Source organism: Lipophrys pholis (genome assembly GCF_963383615.2).
Source record: "Lipophrys pholis genome assembly, chromosome: 9".
Classification (NCBI taxonomy): domain Eukaryota; kingdom Metazoa; phylum Chordata; class Actinopteri; order Blenniiformes; family Blenniidae; genus Lipophrys; species Lipophrys pholis.
In genome coordinates, this window is record NC_137639.1 from 28,694,284 (window position 1) to 28,713,422 (window position 19,139).

Genomic DNA, 19,139 nt, shown 5'->3' on the forward strand with positions numbered 1-19,139 from the left:
TCTTGTAGGGTTCCATGAAGTTTGGAGGGCAAACCAGCTTCAGATCGAGGTTTTGTGAAAACCTTCAACTTCCACAAGTGGCTCCTTCTCAGAAATGCTCCTCAGGAATTCCCCATTTGAGAAAAGCATTTCATCCAAACACTCATCCTCGCAAACATATAAAAGCAGGAGACTTTACAATGAGAGCAAATCTTTAGAATCTTAGAGCCTGTTCGCTTCCATTGCGTTTTTGGGTGTCCGTTTCCACGACAACGGTGCTCGGAGTCACTGAAAACGCAACTTTAAAAAAAAACCTACGGATCCCATCTCCCTGTGGACGACGGAAACGCAGCTACTGGGCATGCTCACCACAGCTGTAGCGAACAGCTCTTCTGCACGTGCTCAGTGGACGGATAACAACAACGATGTTTCCTCCAGAGTGTCGTGACTCCCAGTTCATATTCTCCTCTGGGACTTGGTAGTTTTATTTTGACAGTCGCCGTAATAACAATCCAACTTGGTCGTTTGTTCACACAAAAAGAGTTTATCTTTTTTTTTAAGCTTGAAGAGTTGGCTTTAATTCACATTCACCGAATGACTTGTCAAGGGCTTTAGCTCAGGAACAGCAGGCTCAGACCTGGCCTGTGGCTAAATTACAGAGTTAGAAAACAACAGTAGTTTTAACAATAGTTCAGAATGAATTAGAGAAAGCAGAGGTGGATAAAAAGCTGGAGTTTCCAGGTAACTTGATGATTTGAGTGCTACTTTGCACCGAGCTGGATGTGTTCAGTGTGTTATTATGTTGGAGAGATCCCAGCAACACGGATCAGCAACTCTAACTGATTGATTAACACGGGAATAATATGTTCATGCAGTTCTTCAGGTCTAGTTGCTCACCTCAGAAGAAACAGCTAAACACAACGTCCGTTCGCACTTTGAGTTGCTTGTTTTAGTTCGGGGAAACAAACACCATGAAACACCACTAATTCCGCGTATTGATCAATCCTGAGGGGCTGATCTCTGCTCGTTTGAAATACAGTATGAAGGTAAAAGTTTGAAAGAATGTGAAGCCGACAAAGAGACAAAAGCTGAGATAAAGAGAAAGAATACACTGGATCAACAGTGTGTGCGTGCGTGCGTGCGTGCGTGCGTGCGTGCGTGCGTGCGTGCGTGCGTGCGTGCGTGCGTGCGTGCGTGCGTGTTTGTAAATGTGTCTCCTTTGTCTCAGTCTTCCTGGCAGAGTCATAAATCTCCTGCATTTGACCTCTGGCCTGATTCCACGACCCCTCGCTCTTTGACTTGGAAGTGATCCCTAAATACAGCCCCTAATCCTGTGTGTGTGTGTGTGTGTGTGTGTGTGTGTGTGTGTGTGTGTGTGTGTGTGTGTGTGTGTGTGTTTTTATTTTTTCATGCAAGTGCATTTAAGGGCGTATTTGTGTGCATTGCCACGATCTGATGGTGAAATCTAAAATGGACATGAACTGCTGTCGTTGCTCAAAGCTTCACTTAATTACATCAAGCTGCAAGAGACACACACACACACACACACACACACACACACACACACACACACACACACACACACACACACACACACACACACACACACACACACACAAGCACACACACGCCACTAAATTCGACCTGGCTCGGCCGAGTCGTTTCCATCCTGGCAGGCGTTGTAATGTTCTGAGTCATTCTCTGCTTCAGTTTCTCCTCCACCTCCTCTCTCTTTTCTCTCTTTTGTCCACCTCTCCCTCTGTGTCCGTCGCTCTTTTGTTTCCTGTTCTTATCTTTTCCTCTTCTTTATCCCGATGACTCTCCTCCACTACCTGTTACCTCCATTTGCCTCCGTCTGTCTCTGTTCATCTACCTCTCTCTCTCTCTCTCTCTCTCTCTCTCTCTCTCTCTCTCATTCTCTCCATATCTGTAACCGTCTCCATCAGGAGCAGAACGTAAACACCCTCTCCGTTGTCCTCTCTTTCCCTCGTTCCTTCCCTCCTTTGGCTCCCTCGCCTGCGCCTCCGAATATGGTCACAGCTCAGCCCGGCGGCTCCAGAGGAGGAGGCCATTTACGACACCAACGCTGTCAGATCGCATCAGTCAGGCGGAGAGGCGAGCCAGAGATGGAGATGCCTCGGATAGTTTGAAAATCAGAAATCGCATCGCGGCGTGCGAGTGAGTGTTCGCACGGGCCGACTCAGGCCCCGAGTTCAAAAACTCACAGTCACAGAGTGTGTTGGAACTTTACCACGGTGGATTTGGCCGCCGCTCTGCGACTTTAGCTGCGAGGGAGATGAGTCTTGACACACACACACACACACACACACACACACACACACACACACACACACACACACACACACACACACACACAGTGTGAGTGTGTGTCTGTCGCAGCTCGAAAGGCGGCTGAACTGAAACTTCTCAGGAACCAATCGAGAGAATTTCCACTTTGTTTTTTTTGTTCAATTTAGAACATTTGCTTCTAGTTTTTCTCTAATGGGAAAAACCTGCTCTCGAATGTCAGCCCAGCGCCACGCCAAAGACTTTGCTCCACCGCCGCCTCTCGCTTCGAGTCCGAGGGTTGATATTTGTTAGAAGGGGGCAGAAACGCTTCTTTTGCATCCGACTCCTGGTGGAAAGAGGTTTGAGCCGATCCAGCTGCATGTGGGCGACGGCTGGTTACACCCTGAACTGGTTACCAGGTTCACATGGCGAACGCACAGAGACGTTACGACACACACGACACACACGACACACACGACACACACGACACACACGACACACACGTCACACACGTCACACACGTCACACACACTCACACACTTTTTCAAAAGTGACCAGCGAGGCCCTGATTCACTAAGACCTTTCATAGAGCTTTACCTTCAAATGCATTTTGCAGGTGATTAAAACCCTGTACGTGTAACTACAGAGCATTGTACCTCGCATGGCGGCATCTTTCTATTAGCCGACACAGAAAAGGTTTCCACTGCGAACACATTAATTTTTCATGAATATCATCATCGGGCGCCACCTGGGACTTTATATGGCGGCTCGTAAAAATTGTATGAGGTTTATACAAATGAAGCAGCGGGGAGCTGCGGGGCTTATATGTCACTGTGTTCAGTTTGTGGTTGTATAATCTGTTGAATTAACTCTGCCAGCGTTGATAGAAAAGAACAAACACCAGAATTTGCTCCCTCACTAAGTTAAAGTTTTGAACTCACGGCGGATGAATCTATTTTACATCTAACGAGCGCCGGCATGAGCTGTGCTGCTCGTCGCCGCTTCACTGACACAAGCAGACGGACGTGTAACAGGTGTGTGACGCTATTGTGATGAAAATGCTTCTCTTCAGTGGATCTGAGCGTGTAATTAGGACGAGGAAGTGTTTACAGGGACGGGGACATCCTCCTTAATGCGTAAAATCGAGGTCCTTACAAAACACCTGTATTACCAGGAGACGATCTCCAAAAGAAATGCAAAACATTATCCTCAATGTCTTCCACTCAGGACCAAAAAGTAATTCAATTAGATTCATGACGCCTTCAGTTGGTTTTCTTAGGCTTTTACTCCGGTGGTGAAAATGACACGTCACCCACCATCAAATTTTAACTTTAAAGTTTTGCTTCGTTGTGGTATTGAAAAATTCAATTACAATTACTAATGAAAATGACCCCAATCTCAATATGAAGCCAATTTTAATGAAACTTTCTGGTGCAAAATTCAATAAAAGCTAAAAAAAAAAAAAAAACTTGCATTTTGCAGCCTTTTGCGTGAAAACTTTCCCTGATAAACTGTTAAAACGTCAATGGTTTATTTGCAATTTTTTTTTAAATTGGCTTGGTATATTTCCTGGGCCGAATTGGAGCCTCTTGCGGGCTGGTTTTGGCCCCGTTGGCCTTACGTTCGACACACCGGACCAAAAGGGTCAGATGAGACCGCACAGAAGTGGAAAAGAGAGTTTTAATACGATTTATATGAAAAATGTAATTAACTACCCCAACGAAAGTTGGGCGAGAAGTTTATGTTTTCGTCTGCGTGTATTTATTTCTTGGTTTGTATGTATGTATTTTACCAACTTTTCGCAAAAACGACTTGCATGAAATTTTCAGGGATGATTTGTCGTCATCCAGAGACCAGTCTAACAGATTTTGGGACGTTAATGGCTAAACCCTTTCCAAATAAATCTCCCAAAAACCGTGAAGAAATTTCACATACAAAGTGGATGAGAGAGGCACCTGGTGGACATCAAAGGAGATCTCTATCTGTTGCCATGGAGACACTTCCTGCTCAATGTTTCACACACAGCTTCGAGTTGTGACTGTTTTTGTGTGAATGTCAGTAAAAAAAAAAAAAAAAAAAAAAAATAGGTTTTGAATATCTGTTGTTTAAATTCAGATACAGTTCAAAGCATGTTTTAACGGAACTGTGTCATCAAGTCATAACTCAACTCTAAATCAGCTTCATAACAAAGTGTGACTTTATCGACAACCCGCACTGAGTAACACGGAGAGGTGAGCGTTGTATTTGTGTCGGTCATGAAGAGAAACGACGGGCCGGTCGCAGGTCAGTAAACATCACTTCAAAGGGTCACGCGTTTTACTGCGGAGGGCTAAAGGGCCCCGACAGTCGTCCTGCTGTAATTGAATTGGCCTGATGTATGAAGCAGCTTCAGTTAAGCCACAGCTTCGCATGAAAACTCAGTCACGTGTGTGATCAGACACACACACACACACACACACACACACACACACACACACACACACACACACACACAGAGGAACATATTGGTCCTCATCTGTGCCAGCGCTCCATTGACCCATATTGCGTTCTTGCCCAGCAGTCAAACGCCTCCCAGTATCTCTGCAGCGTTCGTCTGACTCACTCTCTAGAGGTTCATCAGCGCTACTATCTGCTGACTGAAGCCCAAAATCTGCCCTAAATATCTGGATCACGTTGTCCGCTTAGTAAGACTTTCTTCTTTTCTTTTTTTTTTTTGCCCACTGCATCGCCGTGCGAGCGTTGCTCCACATTTGCTTCACAGTCAGTAATTTATAATCTGTTGATTCAATGCAAGCGCCATGATTACGTCTGTTTCCTGCCTGATCGTGCAAAACTTCTTACAGCGCTCATATTCTAGCCGAGGTTTATCCGCATTTTCTAGTTCTGATTTTGAATCTTCCAAATCAACGGTTGGATTTTATTTAATATTGTCAAAAAAAAACAACCTACGTTTTCTCTTCGGTTTTGCATTTTCGTAGTTTCAAAATTCCTCTAATTGGATGAAAAGAGGTAGACATCAGCCTACTTCTCACTTCATTTGCTCTTTAAATTTACACAATATAAATGTGTCTGAACAGGAAAGTGGAAATGTGGAGGGAGTATTTTGCTTTACAAAATAAACATTTAATGAAATCGCCAAAGTGCTACTTTTATAATGTAGAAATGTGAGTTTATGCTGCCATCATGTCTGGAAAGATGAATGAAATGAAAATGAAAAATGAAAAATGAAAAATGAAAAAAAAGATTCCTTAGGTCAAATATACTCGCATTTGAAATAGAGAAAATCGACTCTATAATCAGTTGAAGACATGAAATGCAGTTTTTCCATGGAAATTAAAGTGTTCGGGTCAAATGTATGGAAGCACGTGTAGATTGGAAGCCTGCCGTTGCAGCAGTCTGCAGACATTCATTGATTTTCATCGCTTTCATAAAACACTTATTAGAAACGATGCTGCTCATCCCACAAATGCATGTTCCTTACAAATGCATGCAAAAATGAAAAAATCAACAGACTTTCCAATCTTCGAGGATTTATCATTACCGCCAAGAAATTAACTTCCAAACACACATTTCCTCCCTTTTTAAAAGCTTTTTTTTTTTTTTTTAAAGGTTAACCTTACAGATAAATGTGCGTCATCGATGGCAACCGGCAAAAGATCTCAGAACAAATTTTTTGGTTTTGTTTTTTAAGATTCCCTTGAAGTCATCCAGACAGTCTCTTGAAAGATTCATGAGTCCGTCGAGCAGCCAGACTGCTCTGAAGGTTTGGAGTCACACAAGATATTAATTTTTAAAATGATCAGTGACTTTCAAAAAAAAAAAAAAAAAAGAGGGTTCAAACCAGTAATACAGATCTTGACATGTTCATCGTTTTACTGTACAAATCGTTCAATCGTTCGAGCCGCTTTAAAACCATCCAATCTCACCTTAAACCGCCCCTCATCTCTGCACAGGGCTTTTATTCTTTTATTTTTTTTTATTTTTCACGCCCGAAAATAAAAACATCTTTTAATATTGCATGATTGCTATAAATTTAAAGGGTTGGATTTCAAATCTGAAAACAGCTTCCATTTTGGACTGAAATCTAAAAATGGCTGCAGTATTCCCACACTGGAGGGGGTGAAAGGTCACAGAGGATCGAGGCTGCTGGTAGAACAGGCGGCAGAAACGCGATGCTGAAGTCCACCGAGACGCGGGGGGGGGGGGGGGGGGGGGGGGGGGGGGGAGTGGTGGTGGGGGGCTGGGGGTCTCGGTGGAGAAATCTCTGACCTTGTTTCTTCTGAGCAGGTGAATCTGGGTCTTCAGCACGTTTAGACAAACAGTTTGTTTGTTCCTACATGCTGATTGGTCTGGTAACGTGTGTAAAATCAGCTTCTCATTCGACACTGTTGAAGCTCATCGTGCCGGTGATTACATTTATGTTGTTTTATTTATTTATTTATTTTGTGCAGTCTATTTTTGTAAGTAACAGTCTTCATTTACCGTAATCCTGTACAATAATCCCTCTTTCGAGCTTTTCTGACACATAGCATTCTTTTTCTGCCTCCAATTAGTTTGAATAGAAAAGTAAAATCACCTTTCATTTTGACCTCAGGACCTGAACTGAGGAAAAATCTGCAGTTTAGCTTTCAAATAATAATCATATTTATAATTTTCAAGTTTATATTTTTATGTTATTTCAACCTCCTGTATCTGGGTTAAACAAACAAACAAACAAACAAACAATCAAATAAATAAAGTTTTTAAATATTTGGACTCTTATGAGATTTTTCTTTCCCCAAGTGTAACGACACTTTACACTAAGTAATCATACTTGATAACATATGAAATTGAACGTGATGACTGAGCAGGCCCTCAACTTCAATTATTATTCAAACCAATACATTTATTCTCATTCCAGAAAATCAATTTTATATTTATACATGGATGGGTGGATGTTTATATCAACAGGAGAGATCGACCAATCATTAAATCCATTGATTGTTGAATGTAATTACATAATATAAAGTTATTTACAAGATCAAATGTACTAAAAGTTTGTGTCGAAATTATTAAATGTTTCAGCTCAGCCACATTAATGAAGCTGACGGACCCTTTAGTGGTTATATTATCCAAAATACAATCTCAGCAGGCTGTCCTGACGACAGAACATCTACTTATACACCCAAATGTTTGACAATAATGAAAGTGTGTTCATTCATAAGTATATTTCTATGGTTTCTTGCCAGAATGTATTGTCACAATCTATAATTCATCTGAAATCTTAAAACTTTGTCTTAAAATGTGCTTATTGAGTAATATACTGACATTTATACTTATAATTACTGTGGTTTGTCTTTATGATTTTGTGGCTCTGTATTAAACACACTACTAATTTAGACTAACACCTTTAATCATTTATGTTTTCATGTTGTTTTGTTTTGCATCAAGGCCTGTCTTTGGAACAAATCTGAATTTCTGAATCAAGCTATTTTGACTTGCATTTCAGTGTTTTTTTCATTCCATCTTTTTTCAAGTGTCATCCTCCATAACGTCAATATTTACCAGTAAATCATTGGCACGAGCTTGTGGTGAAGAAACGATACCAGCATTTCTACATCAATCAAGTTTCTATGTGAACGCAGCGCGAGGCGGATCTACATGCAAATTGAGAATCGAGCTCGTCTGTTTATGTTCTTTAAATAAGAAGTCCACAACGACCCTGACAGTGTTAATACAGTATTAGTCATTTGAAATGCGACCACACATCCCCCTCCATTCCATGTGTATCAGTGCTAATCCAGAACATCGCTGATGGCCTGAACTCGGGTGGAGCTCGCAAATTGGGGCGTTTTTTTTTTTTTGATCCGCAGATGCACTCCGATTGCCGACTTTCAGATCCATTGGCGGAGGACTCGCGCTGAGCCGACACTACTCTGTGGCTTACACCATATTTTCATAAATGATTCTCTTAATCCGTTTGACTTGTGACCTCCACCCAGATTCATCAGCACAAATCGAGCCTATTGGATTAGATATTGAGGAAAGTCATCACTGCGGTTTGCGACTGGACGGCAGGAGGCTGAAGGTTCATGGAAAACTTTAATAGTTCGTCATGTACGTCGGAATGAGAGCATGAGGTGACGTCTTGCGTTTCAGTGTCTGTGGACTGGTATTCACACACAGAAATGTGTGTTTGTGTACAAGTTGCTCGACTCCAGCCTTCCAACGAACTGGCAGATCTGAGAAGTTGTTCTCATAAAACTTTCTTATAGCACTCTGGCTTCTATTTATTTATTTATTTTTTTTGCGCTGATGTTTTCCATGTGTTTCTGACCGGAGAGGCACAGCAGTAAATCAGCATTTCCACAAAGCCTTGTTCAGTTTATCGAGTCACAGATTTTGTATTTACAATCTGGTGTCTGATTACAGTGGAGAAGCAACAATGGGTGCAGCAGAATATATTCAGTGTTGATTATAGATAAATTTTAGTTTGCCCAATGTGGCTTCATGCAGCTGCACTGATTTGATTTTGAACCTAACCTTTCAGTTTTCACTTCCCACAGTTACTTTAATATTGTTTCTTCAACAAGGCTTTGCGTCAGACCTGCCATGAATGTTAAGTTGTGGGATTTGTCTCGTCCATGCAGTTCTGGATGTCTGACTAAGCCGTGCATGATCATATAAACCAGGAGTGTCAAACGCAATTTAGTTCACACGCAGTACAATTTCCCCTCGAGTGAGCTGGACGGGTAAAATAATGGGATAATAACCTTTAAATTTAAACTTTAAAGTTTTTTTTTTGTTGTGGAGCAGACTATGTGTGATGAAAATATATAAATCAAGCTTAATAAGGCAGTTCAGTCAAAATCTATTGACTGATATTAGTGTGAGCAGGCAGGTTCAACACCTTTTATCAAAGAAAGTGTCATAATTGATTGGTGACTGGACTTGGAATATTATTAATTTTTTTAATTTTATTGGTTTGTGAAGTCATCAGAAAGGATTGTATCTCTGAAAAACACGAATAACAACTATTCTAACATTTAAAGGGGATTTGCATTGGGGGGATGTTAGCTGCACTTCATGCGGATCATTTTCAGAGGTTCTTTCCTGGCGAGCAGAGCTCAGTGTGTCTGCGACATACCTGCAGTAGAGTTCATTGCCGTCCATCAGGTAGCACTGTCCTCCGTTGAAGCAGTAGTTGGGCTGCATGTCGCAAGGCGAGCGGCAACTCCCGTTGATCATCTGGAAGCCCGCGCGGCATCCGTTGGGCAGCAGCGCCGGAGGAGCGGCCACGGGGACGTTAGGAACCGGAGCTCCCACACCGGGGAGAGCCGCACCCGGGATGAAGGAGCCGGACTCCGGAACCCGGGGCCTGGAACGGGCCGGTGACCCGGCGGCCGGCCGGAGGTCCTCGTCGGTCTCGTAAGCGTCGGTCGTGGTGCTGTACGTGTACTCGTCAGCGGTGGGGGACACGCCGTCCTCGTAGGGCGTTAGGTAGTCGTAGTTCTCAGGCATGGCCCAGGAGGTTGCGTCGCCACCTTGCAGCTCATGGGCCAGAGAGGAAGGAGAGGGCGGGGCGAGATCCAGGTTGCGCCCGCGGGATGACGGGTCGAAGAAGTCCACGTGGAGGACGTCGGGGTTGGAGGGGTTGGTTGGGTTGGAAGGCTGGGCAGTGGTGGTGGTGAACAGCCGGTCCAGGTCAAACACGGCTGTGTCCTTGGCGTGAATCCATGGCGGGTCGGTGTGTGGCAGACGTTCCTCCCCCTCATCCTCCTCCTCCTCCTCCTCGGCTTCCGCGGCATCCTGGCGTGGGGCGCTCGGCAGCAGGTGGTCCGTCTCCGCCGAGTCTGGGCTGAGCTGCGGCGGGACCGAGACGCCCATTTCCTCCACGGTCGGAACCACCGTTTCGCTGAACATGCCGCTGCTCTGCTCCTCTTCCTCGCCGGCGCGGGGGATGCGGCCCGCCCTCTGGGTCACGGTGCCGATTGGGTCGGAAGTGGTGGAGGTGCTCATCCCAGTTACAGCAGTGGTGGCTTCATTGACCTTAGCCGGACCTTCGTCCTCATTAAGCAGGGAAGTGACATTGGTGGCGCTGTCCAGCTCAGTGGCATTGGTCCCAACAGCATTACCTGCAAACACAGAAGAAACACACTGTGAACTTCAGATCAGGTGTGGCGACAGCCTAAGCCGACCTAGATTGGCTAACCATGGGTCAAGTCTCTCCGAGCTGAAAGTCTAAAACTAAAACTTTCCCCCAATCAGGACGTTTGACGTTTGCATCTCCACTGGTGTGTGCGAACGGGTGAATGTGACCAAGAGTGTAAATATGTATGACTTTAAATTGTGGCTGGCACAAAGAGAACCTGCAAGCACAGCAAATAAGTTCCCAAAGCCCCAATTCAAACTAGTCTTCTTGCAGTGAGGTAAGAGGGCCAAATATTCCACCACCATGCGTCCAAGGTAATATTACATTACTGTTAAATTTCCTTGGTTGTAATTCAATATGCATTCATTCATCTCCTTTTCCCACTTGAGACATGTTCGAGTCGCAAAGATTTAACTCATTTTGAGTTCAAATTTATTAGTACATCTGAGTCAGTGATCATATTTAAAGTGGCAGTCCTCCACGTCTGATCGGAGCCATGAAGGTGACACGACTGCAAACCTTTCGCCCGTCTTCAGGGAGGCTTGCGACACTTTGAATCGGACTGAGATTGAAACAGAACCTCCACAAATACTATCAGGAGGAAAGCAGAGAGCAGCGACTTTAATGAGGAGCAAACGATTTCACTCCAGAAGAAAAGGACACCATTTATATTGATCTGTTTTTTTTGGAGGCAATAAAAAAAAAAAAAAAAAAACTCCAGTCCTCAAATGGGTCTGTTATTACAGCTGCAGGCTCCTGAAGGCAGGTGTTTGAAAAGTATTGGTTTTGAATTATGCTCTAATAAGATGTGATTGTGACTGCGAACGTTTAGATCAACAACACTGATCGAGAAATTAATGGAATGAAAAACCCCCGAAGCTTCATCAAATATTTGCTGAGTAAAAATAGTACCCATGGTATTCTAAATACCGAAAGGATCTGCAGACTAATTCAAAAGGTGCATTTGGGGTGTGAAATATTCTATAATCGTAGCTAATTACATTGTCTGTCAAATTAATTCTGTGTTTATATGAGGAATTAATTCCTCATGTTATGACTACTGAGACCCAATAGTAAATATTTCCCCATGAAATAAACCCTGTCCCTTTATTAGTTGAAATGTGAGTCCACCTTCTCCCACGTGGATTACATTGATCACATTGCAGTACATCCGAATGAAATCATCCAGTGATGGCCGCCATGATAGATTAGTTTCAGACGGGATGGAGATCAAGTAACTTTACACTTCGGACTCAGGCGATTTAAGCGTCTGTGTGTTTGGATGAGACTCTCAACTCTAATCTCTGTTCTTGTTTTGAGTGAAATCGGTAACAATAACCAACTGTGTGTACTGGTGTCGTTCGCCTCACTCTGAATCTTCCCTTTATGCGTCTTCAAACCGACTGATCTGGAAGAAAGATGCAGAAAATGTAGCGTTGTGCATCCAGCAGAAAACGCTGATCCTACACAACCCGCCATGACACCGAAACCATTACTATGAAATATTCAACCGTGGAGGAGTTGAAAATAAACCAACTGGGGACAAAGTGGCTGAACATCTCTACAAGTGCCTGCGAGCTAAAACACGGCCTAAAACCACATGACAGGAGCCACGAAAAGAAATGCAGAAGGAAAACCGAGCGGAGGATAAGAGAAGAGAAAAGCTGCAGGCTGTTGTTTGACTGTGAACACAAACTTATACGCGTGCAGCGATGGTCCACTTCCGCCCCGGTGGTCCGGCGCCACACGGTGAATTCGCACTAAACGGGTTTGGCATCACAGGAGGAACAAAGTGGGCTCAAGGAGTCGGGTCGGGCGAAACAAATTAAAACGAGACGTGATTGGCTGGATACTTATCCACCGGTCAATTACTTCATCCGAGGAGCGGCTCGTTGAGTCATGCAGAAAGCTGCTTTACGGCCGCTCCCCTCTTTGGATTAAAGGAATAATTCACTAATGTATTTGAATGGAGAGCTGGGATTATGGATTACAGGGTTGGGGTGGGGGTTGGGGTGGGGGTGGGGAGTGGGGTGGGGGGTTCCCTGCAGGGGGGGGAGGGGTGATGATCTTGGAGAGACGCAGACAAAATGAAGTCTGGATCGTTAGAAGCTGAAGTCTGAATATCAAATGAGCTGATCGAGAGACACAAGAGAACCATCCTTCTAAGTGAAACTGATCTGAACCAAAACTAACAGGAAGTGTTTTGACTTCCATCATCCACTCATCTGATCAGTTACACATCAATTAACATATTCATCTATTAGGCATTGATCCACCCATTAATTCATTAATACATCCATAAATTAATTCACTCATCCAGCATTCATCCACTAATACATGAATTAGTGGTGTCATGAATTATTATGATTATTATTTTCATTCTAATTTTTATATTGTAAATATCTAAAACCCAATAAAACACATTTATCTGCAGAAGATAATTTTTTGGATGATGACCATAAAAAAAAGGTACCAGGCTGACACTTCCAGTAAACTCCTGACCACATTATACTGCATTCAACATCTGCGCTAATAAAAAAAAAAAAAAAAAGCACATTTCGACCCTCACAGGTTCATGTCACGGAGGTCGAGGGTTCAATTCCCAGCGTCCTCCCCCGCAGTGAATACATGCACGGCTCCTGTAAGGTGCTTTGGCTAACAGCCTCCTCCAACTGGCATATGTGAGGAGATCTGCGAGGATCTCCGCTGACGGATGTTAAGCTCAGAGATTTTAATCTCTAAATGTCTCCTCCACACTCAGCCCGTCTCCATTTACAAGCTGGAACTTGTTTTTAGTTCAAACCAAAGTTTCACGATTATGGTGTGACGTCTGACACACCCTCACACGTTCACAAGCCCGCAGTCTGATCATTTCATTCTCTTTATAACAAGAGAAAAGCCGCCGTAAAAACCTGAACTGCTCACTCAGCCATTTGTTTCATTTATTTTCGCTCGTCACTTATCTGGATTTAACCCTTCACGGGGCAATTCTTGAAACTTCATAAGCTGAAAAGTTCATTCCAAGAGTGGAAAATATTGTTATAAACTACCTTTAAAAGTCACAATGAAACATTCAAATGAGAAATATTAGATACTTTCTGATCAATTCTAGTTTAAAAAAAACTCCAAATTCAACAATTTCATTGATTTACACACTGCTGAGTGCTTCAATCGATCTAATGTAACCAACTTCATATAATTCTGATGTATTATTTACATAAATCTGACTCAACATATTAGGAAAAGGCCTCGATCCTCATTCTCTCCAACTCTGCTTCTGCTGAAGTTTCTCCCTGTAAAAAATAGTTTTTTTCCGTTCTGGCGTCGCCTCCGTTTGCTCCAGTGTGATTGTTGGGTATCTTTTGGAGATGGGGGACGTTGCTGCTGTTATATTGATAAAAGTGAAGTGAATTGAAACTGCGGCCAGTTGCTGCTGGCAGCGTGAACCTCGGCGTTAACGGCACAGCTGCCCATAAACACAACTGCAGAGCTGCAATTGAAACTGCGGTTGATCATAACCCTGCAAGGAAAACGGTGCGCCTCACCAAAATAAACAAATGTGTGCACACTGGTTATTAGCGGCGTGCCTGTCACTTCAGTTACGAGGCCTCCGACAGGTGGAAGGACTGGGTTTATTGACTGCGTTGTTTCCTGGCGAGCTGCGTCTTTGAAGGCGGGGGTCACTGCGGGGCTAATCCCTCCAGCAGGCCCACAATCCACTGCTGGTTAACACATCAACTGAGCAGCCAGGAGATAATATGCCAATCCCGCTCTGTGTCTCTCTAACACACACACACACACACACAAAATAAAATAAATATACACAAGTATTTTACACACCGACTGCTCACCAGGAATTTATGATTTAATAGCCGCCTCGCTTCGATGGAGCGTTCATCAAAATCGGTTTCATTCTCTTTCTTCTGCTGTTTGCAAACCACACACACACTTGATGGCAACGCAGTCATTAGATGGCAGCTTGTCCACAATCGCCTGGGAAGAGCTGTCAGGCTTCAGCATAGCTAGACTCTTCCTCTTCCTCTTCCTCCTCATCCTCACCGCTGCAAGAAGCTGCACGAACACAAACCGAGCCGCCTGGAGGACAGGCAGTAATGGCTGCCGCGCAGCAGAAGATAATGGCAAGGGGGGGGGCGGCGATGTGGAGAGATGGCGACGAGGGACGAGCGAGAGGAGTGACACATCGTGACAGATGGAATAGAAAAGAAAGAGAAAGTGAAGGGTGGAGGGAGAAATTGTGAGTGTGACAGGCGAGAGGCGTCCAGGAAGGACTTCTGCAGGGTTACTCGTACTCTGATGAACCCGTGAAGAAAAACACAGAAACCTTTTCAAAAAGCAGTGTCGCTGCCAGGCCAGGAGTTGGCGCTGTTGTTTCTTTTGGTAATGAAACCACACACACACACACACACACACACACACACACACACACACACACACACACACACACACACACACACACACACACACACACACACACACACACACACACACACACACACACACACGCAGAGAATAATACGCTAAACATTAACAGTGGGAGATCCAGGAGAATATGGTCACTCACCTTAAGTCTCACACTGTCTCAGCTGGGTTACATCACAGTACAACGCCCCTGGGTTTGGGATGCGATGTTTGTTCATTGCGACTCAACTCCTGTGTTGGGTGGCACTGAGCAACTTGCACAGGAAGTGATTTCATCTTCCAGTGTATGTCTTTAACTTTAAGTTAACAATACAGACATAATACGGCGCTCTGGATTCGAGAGGCAGTGCTCATTTATAACTGCAAGACTCCTCGATGAACCAGCGCGATCGTCTGAAACTTCACCACGCATCTTGCAACGTGGATTTAAAAAAAAAAGGGAAAATGCTTCTTCAGGGGTCGCACAGTTAAAAAAGTTTTCATGGACAAATCCATCATCTCTTTACCGCCGTGTTGGATATATCTTGTCACCATAGAGAAGAGAATCGCTTTGAATCTCATGCGACCCCAGCCAGATGACATTACAGCAGAACGCTCCGGGCTTTGAGAGCCGACGCTTATTTATGGCTGCTGCACTCTGGTGTTGGACGCCTCGACGCAAAAACATCTGCAATTTTCCCATGCAGCTTGCACGAAATGACACTGTGCACCAGAGAAAGTGAAAAGATATGTCTTCATGTTTAGTCACAGGTTGTCTATTAAAGATATTTTTAAATCCTTGAATAAAGAAATATTCAATCTCTTTATAAACTCAGTTTACTCAACTCAAGTTTCCCCTGGAGAACGGAGAAAATCTATTTCTGTGAGGTTAGACAATTTTTGGCTGCGACACTCTTGTGCACGTTACTCCGGTGCAAACATCGGCAACATCGCATTACAACTTGAACAGACTTGAAGTGTGCACACAAGAAAAAAAAAAAGATAAAATACGTCAATTGGCCGCATTCTAAACCAAAGGTTGTGTAATCGTGAGGTTTTCTGTTTGTGATTAAACAAACCTTCAGTCTCACACGGCCTCAGCCAAGTTACATTACAGTGAAATGTTCCTAGTTTTCAGAAGAAATAATAATCATTTAAAAAATAAACATTAATCACCTGTCAGAGGTCGTGTAGTTAGAAAGTTTTCGATTCGGCTGCTGGAGTCCATAAAGAAATGTAAAAGTGTGTGATGGACACACTCTGTTTAGTGTCCGCCGCCTCAGTCGGGTCATATTACGCTGCAGAGCTCCTGCTTTTGAGAGGCGATGCTGATTTATGGCCGCGACTCTCGTGTATTCGATGCCCCCAGCGAAAACATCTGCAGCTTCACCGTGCGACGTGCACAGAGCTGCACACTGCAGGTTGAAATGAAGCTGCCAAAAATTCTGCAGTTAAAAGGTTTTCAGTGCATGAATGAAAAACATATTTTGTATTTTTACTGGTTTTTATGTTGTCAAGTTATCAAAAAAAGGATCCAAAAGTTTCTGATGGAAAAAGTTAAACTTAAATCTTTTTCTCAAAAATTACAAAAGAAAAGTAAGAGAGCAGGAGAAACCTCCTCCTCCTCCTGTGAGAAACATCAGCTCCTCTGATTAGATCAAAATGTGCACCAAGGGAGCCCCTGCATGTTTTATTATTGAATTTATGTACAATTTTTATTCGCTATGAAGTAAAAATATTGCATTGCTGTGAGGTGACCTCTCAATATACGAAAACCTTCAATGTTTTCAACACTTTCCCAAAGGAAAATTCAGTTTATTCATCTCCCAAATCCTTTTGTTTTTAAGTATTTCAGGGTTTCAAGAGTTCTCTATGCAGTGATTCACACCTAATTCAAACCTTTTTATGCTGCTTTCTGTTTGGTGCAAAAGGTTTTAGTTTCGACTGCAGATTTCTTTTCCCCCCCGAACATGAAATCCACATGAGAGTGTACAGTAAACACCTGTCTTCACTGACAACTGACGCACATTTATTTTAACGCCCTTCATGAACTGACGGCGTCTTTGCGTCGCCAATCCGACGGGTTTGCTCTTGTTTGTGGCGTTAAGCAGGCTGTGATGTTGTGCCGGCAGCGGAGACTGACTGGAAATGAGCAATCTGCATCCGCAAGGCTTCCCTTAGTAAACACGCTAGAAGAAAAAATGTATTTGAAGTCACAACCACCAATGTGGTCCGAGCGACGAAGCCTCGTCTTGTTAATAATCTCCAGAAGCTGTCCGTCTTACGCTGCGCTGCCATTTCGTGTCGGAAAGTCCAACGACAGAGTGGAACCTCTCACACATTAGCATGCGCAGACGATCAGAACTCGGGCTGTCTGCTGTTTGGGACCGCGGCGGTGTCGGTCTGCCAAAATCCTCCCCGAGCAGCTCCTGAACTGAGCTCCAATTAAGTGGAGTTGTCTCCCTTTCATCGCCTTGTTAGCCTAATTGGATTAACGAGGAGGAAACCTCCTGATGGACGGCTGCGTTCGGAGCTCTGCGGTGAACCTCACATGGCGAGTCCTGCGGAACACAACAACTTCATCCTGCTGTTGTTTGGACGTAACGCAGGCTCTCCGGAAAATATACAGACTGAGGGGACGTCTACACGTCAACGGTCCTCGGAGCCACTGAAAGCCATAGTCAATAGTTCTTCTGCTCAAGAAGAACAACATGGTGGCCTTCCAGAGTGTCATGACTCCCAGTCAAGATTCTAGTTCTATTTTCTATATTGGAGGTTTTATAATCGAGTCACCTGCAATCAGTCATCCATACGAATGTCCGTGTCCTCCCATTGTTAATGTTTATAGCATTTTGTTCTCTGCGTGCATGTGTGTGTGTGGTTTCATTAGAAAAACAAACAACAGTGCCAACTTGTGGCCTGGCGCGCTAACGACATCCTCGTCAGCGTTTCTGCCATTGCCATGTAAACAGTCGGGACCTAATTCAGCCTCACGGTGAAGACACTGGAGTCGGTTCCAGGCCTGGGCTCGTTTGGTTGCATGTTTCTCAAGCTGTTCTTCCCACAATCCAACGTCACGGCTGATGATTTGGTGAGTCTGTGGCTGTCTGTCCGTTACCTTCCAAGACTTTCTCTGCAGGACGAGCTGGATAAAGAAGTTATGAGGTGGAGGTGTGTCCTTCTGGTCCTGCACGGTTTTGACATGTCACTGCTTCAAGAGGTGAAACGATCAGTGTTTCGGCAGAGCCTCATGAAGAAACGGCCACTACAATCACGTGAGATAGAGAAGAAGAAACTCAAAACCAAGCAGGACTGTGGCCTTTCAGGACCGGGATGAATGGATCTGATGCATAATTAGGTTAAATAAAAGGTAAACACAATCTGCTTCTTTTTAACTGAAATAAATGACACAGCTTTGGAATCTATTACAACTGATGAAGACATTCATAATCCCACCCAGAGGACAGATAGATTATTTCAAATATCCATTTAGTGATGAGCATAAAATGATTTTTGTGAGTTGTGTCTTTATTTGTTTGCTGTGAATATGGAGTTTGGTCCGACTTTGATTCACTGATGATCACGGGCGACGGATCAAATGGCGCCGTGTCCGCGGCTTAGCGTAACGTGTTGCTCCGAGTTTCACGGGGATTTGTTGGTTGATGGATTACACCGAAGCACAAAAACATTAATCTGGGTCCACTTCAATCAGGTTTTTACCCGTCACCCTGGCTGAGAGCTGTGATGTGCATCTCAACATACAGATGTTGCAGCATTTTAATATCACTTATTAATACTCCATTCACTGCAGGCGCCACTGGATTTTTATACCTTTTTCTTTTTTCAAGATAAATGCACATTTGAAGGTTTTATCATTGTAATATCATACATATCACCAAAATCTGTATCTTTAGATTGAATGCATATTTACGGGAATTGGCAAATAGCAATATTGGGTTAAAGCCTGACTGCAGTCAGAACACAGACGATAATTCTCACCGCTTCATGTTCATGAATAAGATGGGGGGTTTGCATGTTCTTTCTATCTGTCTATAGTTTTCATTTGATATGGGAGCATTATTGTAGCAACGCTATTTGTCAATGCGCATGCGGAGCTGTCTGTAAAAGTGTAAAAGAATCTGTCAACACGAACCAGAACCTGCAAATGTCATCTCATAATTTCTCTGTAATTAGGTTTTCAAATGTGTAAAAAAAAAAGTGCTCATCTGTCTTAGAATGTGTATTAGAATGTGTACATTTAATAAGAGTTGTCAATACGTACATAATTTAAAAGTCTACGTATTGTGATTTCCCCTGTTAC

The 19,139-nt window shown here is 43.6% G+C and overlaps 1 protein-coding gene across 19 annotated transcripts in view; it reads right to left on the reverse strand.

Moving 5' to 3' along the window:
- Positions 1-19,139, reverse strand: part of cspg5a (chondroitin sulfate proteoglycan 5a) — a 57,813-nt gene that overhangs the window by 24,971 nt on the left and 13,703 nt on the right. For all 19 annotated transcript variants that reach the window (XM_080471594.1, XM_080471592.1, XM_080471608.1 and 16 more), the window contains exon 2: positions 9,395-10,382. In XM_080471594.1, the coding sequence (XP_080327720.1) occupies positions 9,395-10,382 (988 nt within the window). The remainder of the gene's footprint in view (positions 1-9,394; positions 10,383-19,139) is intronic.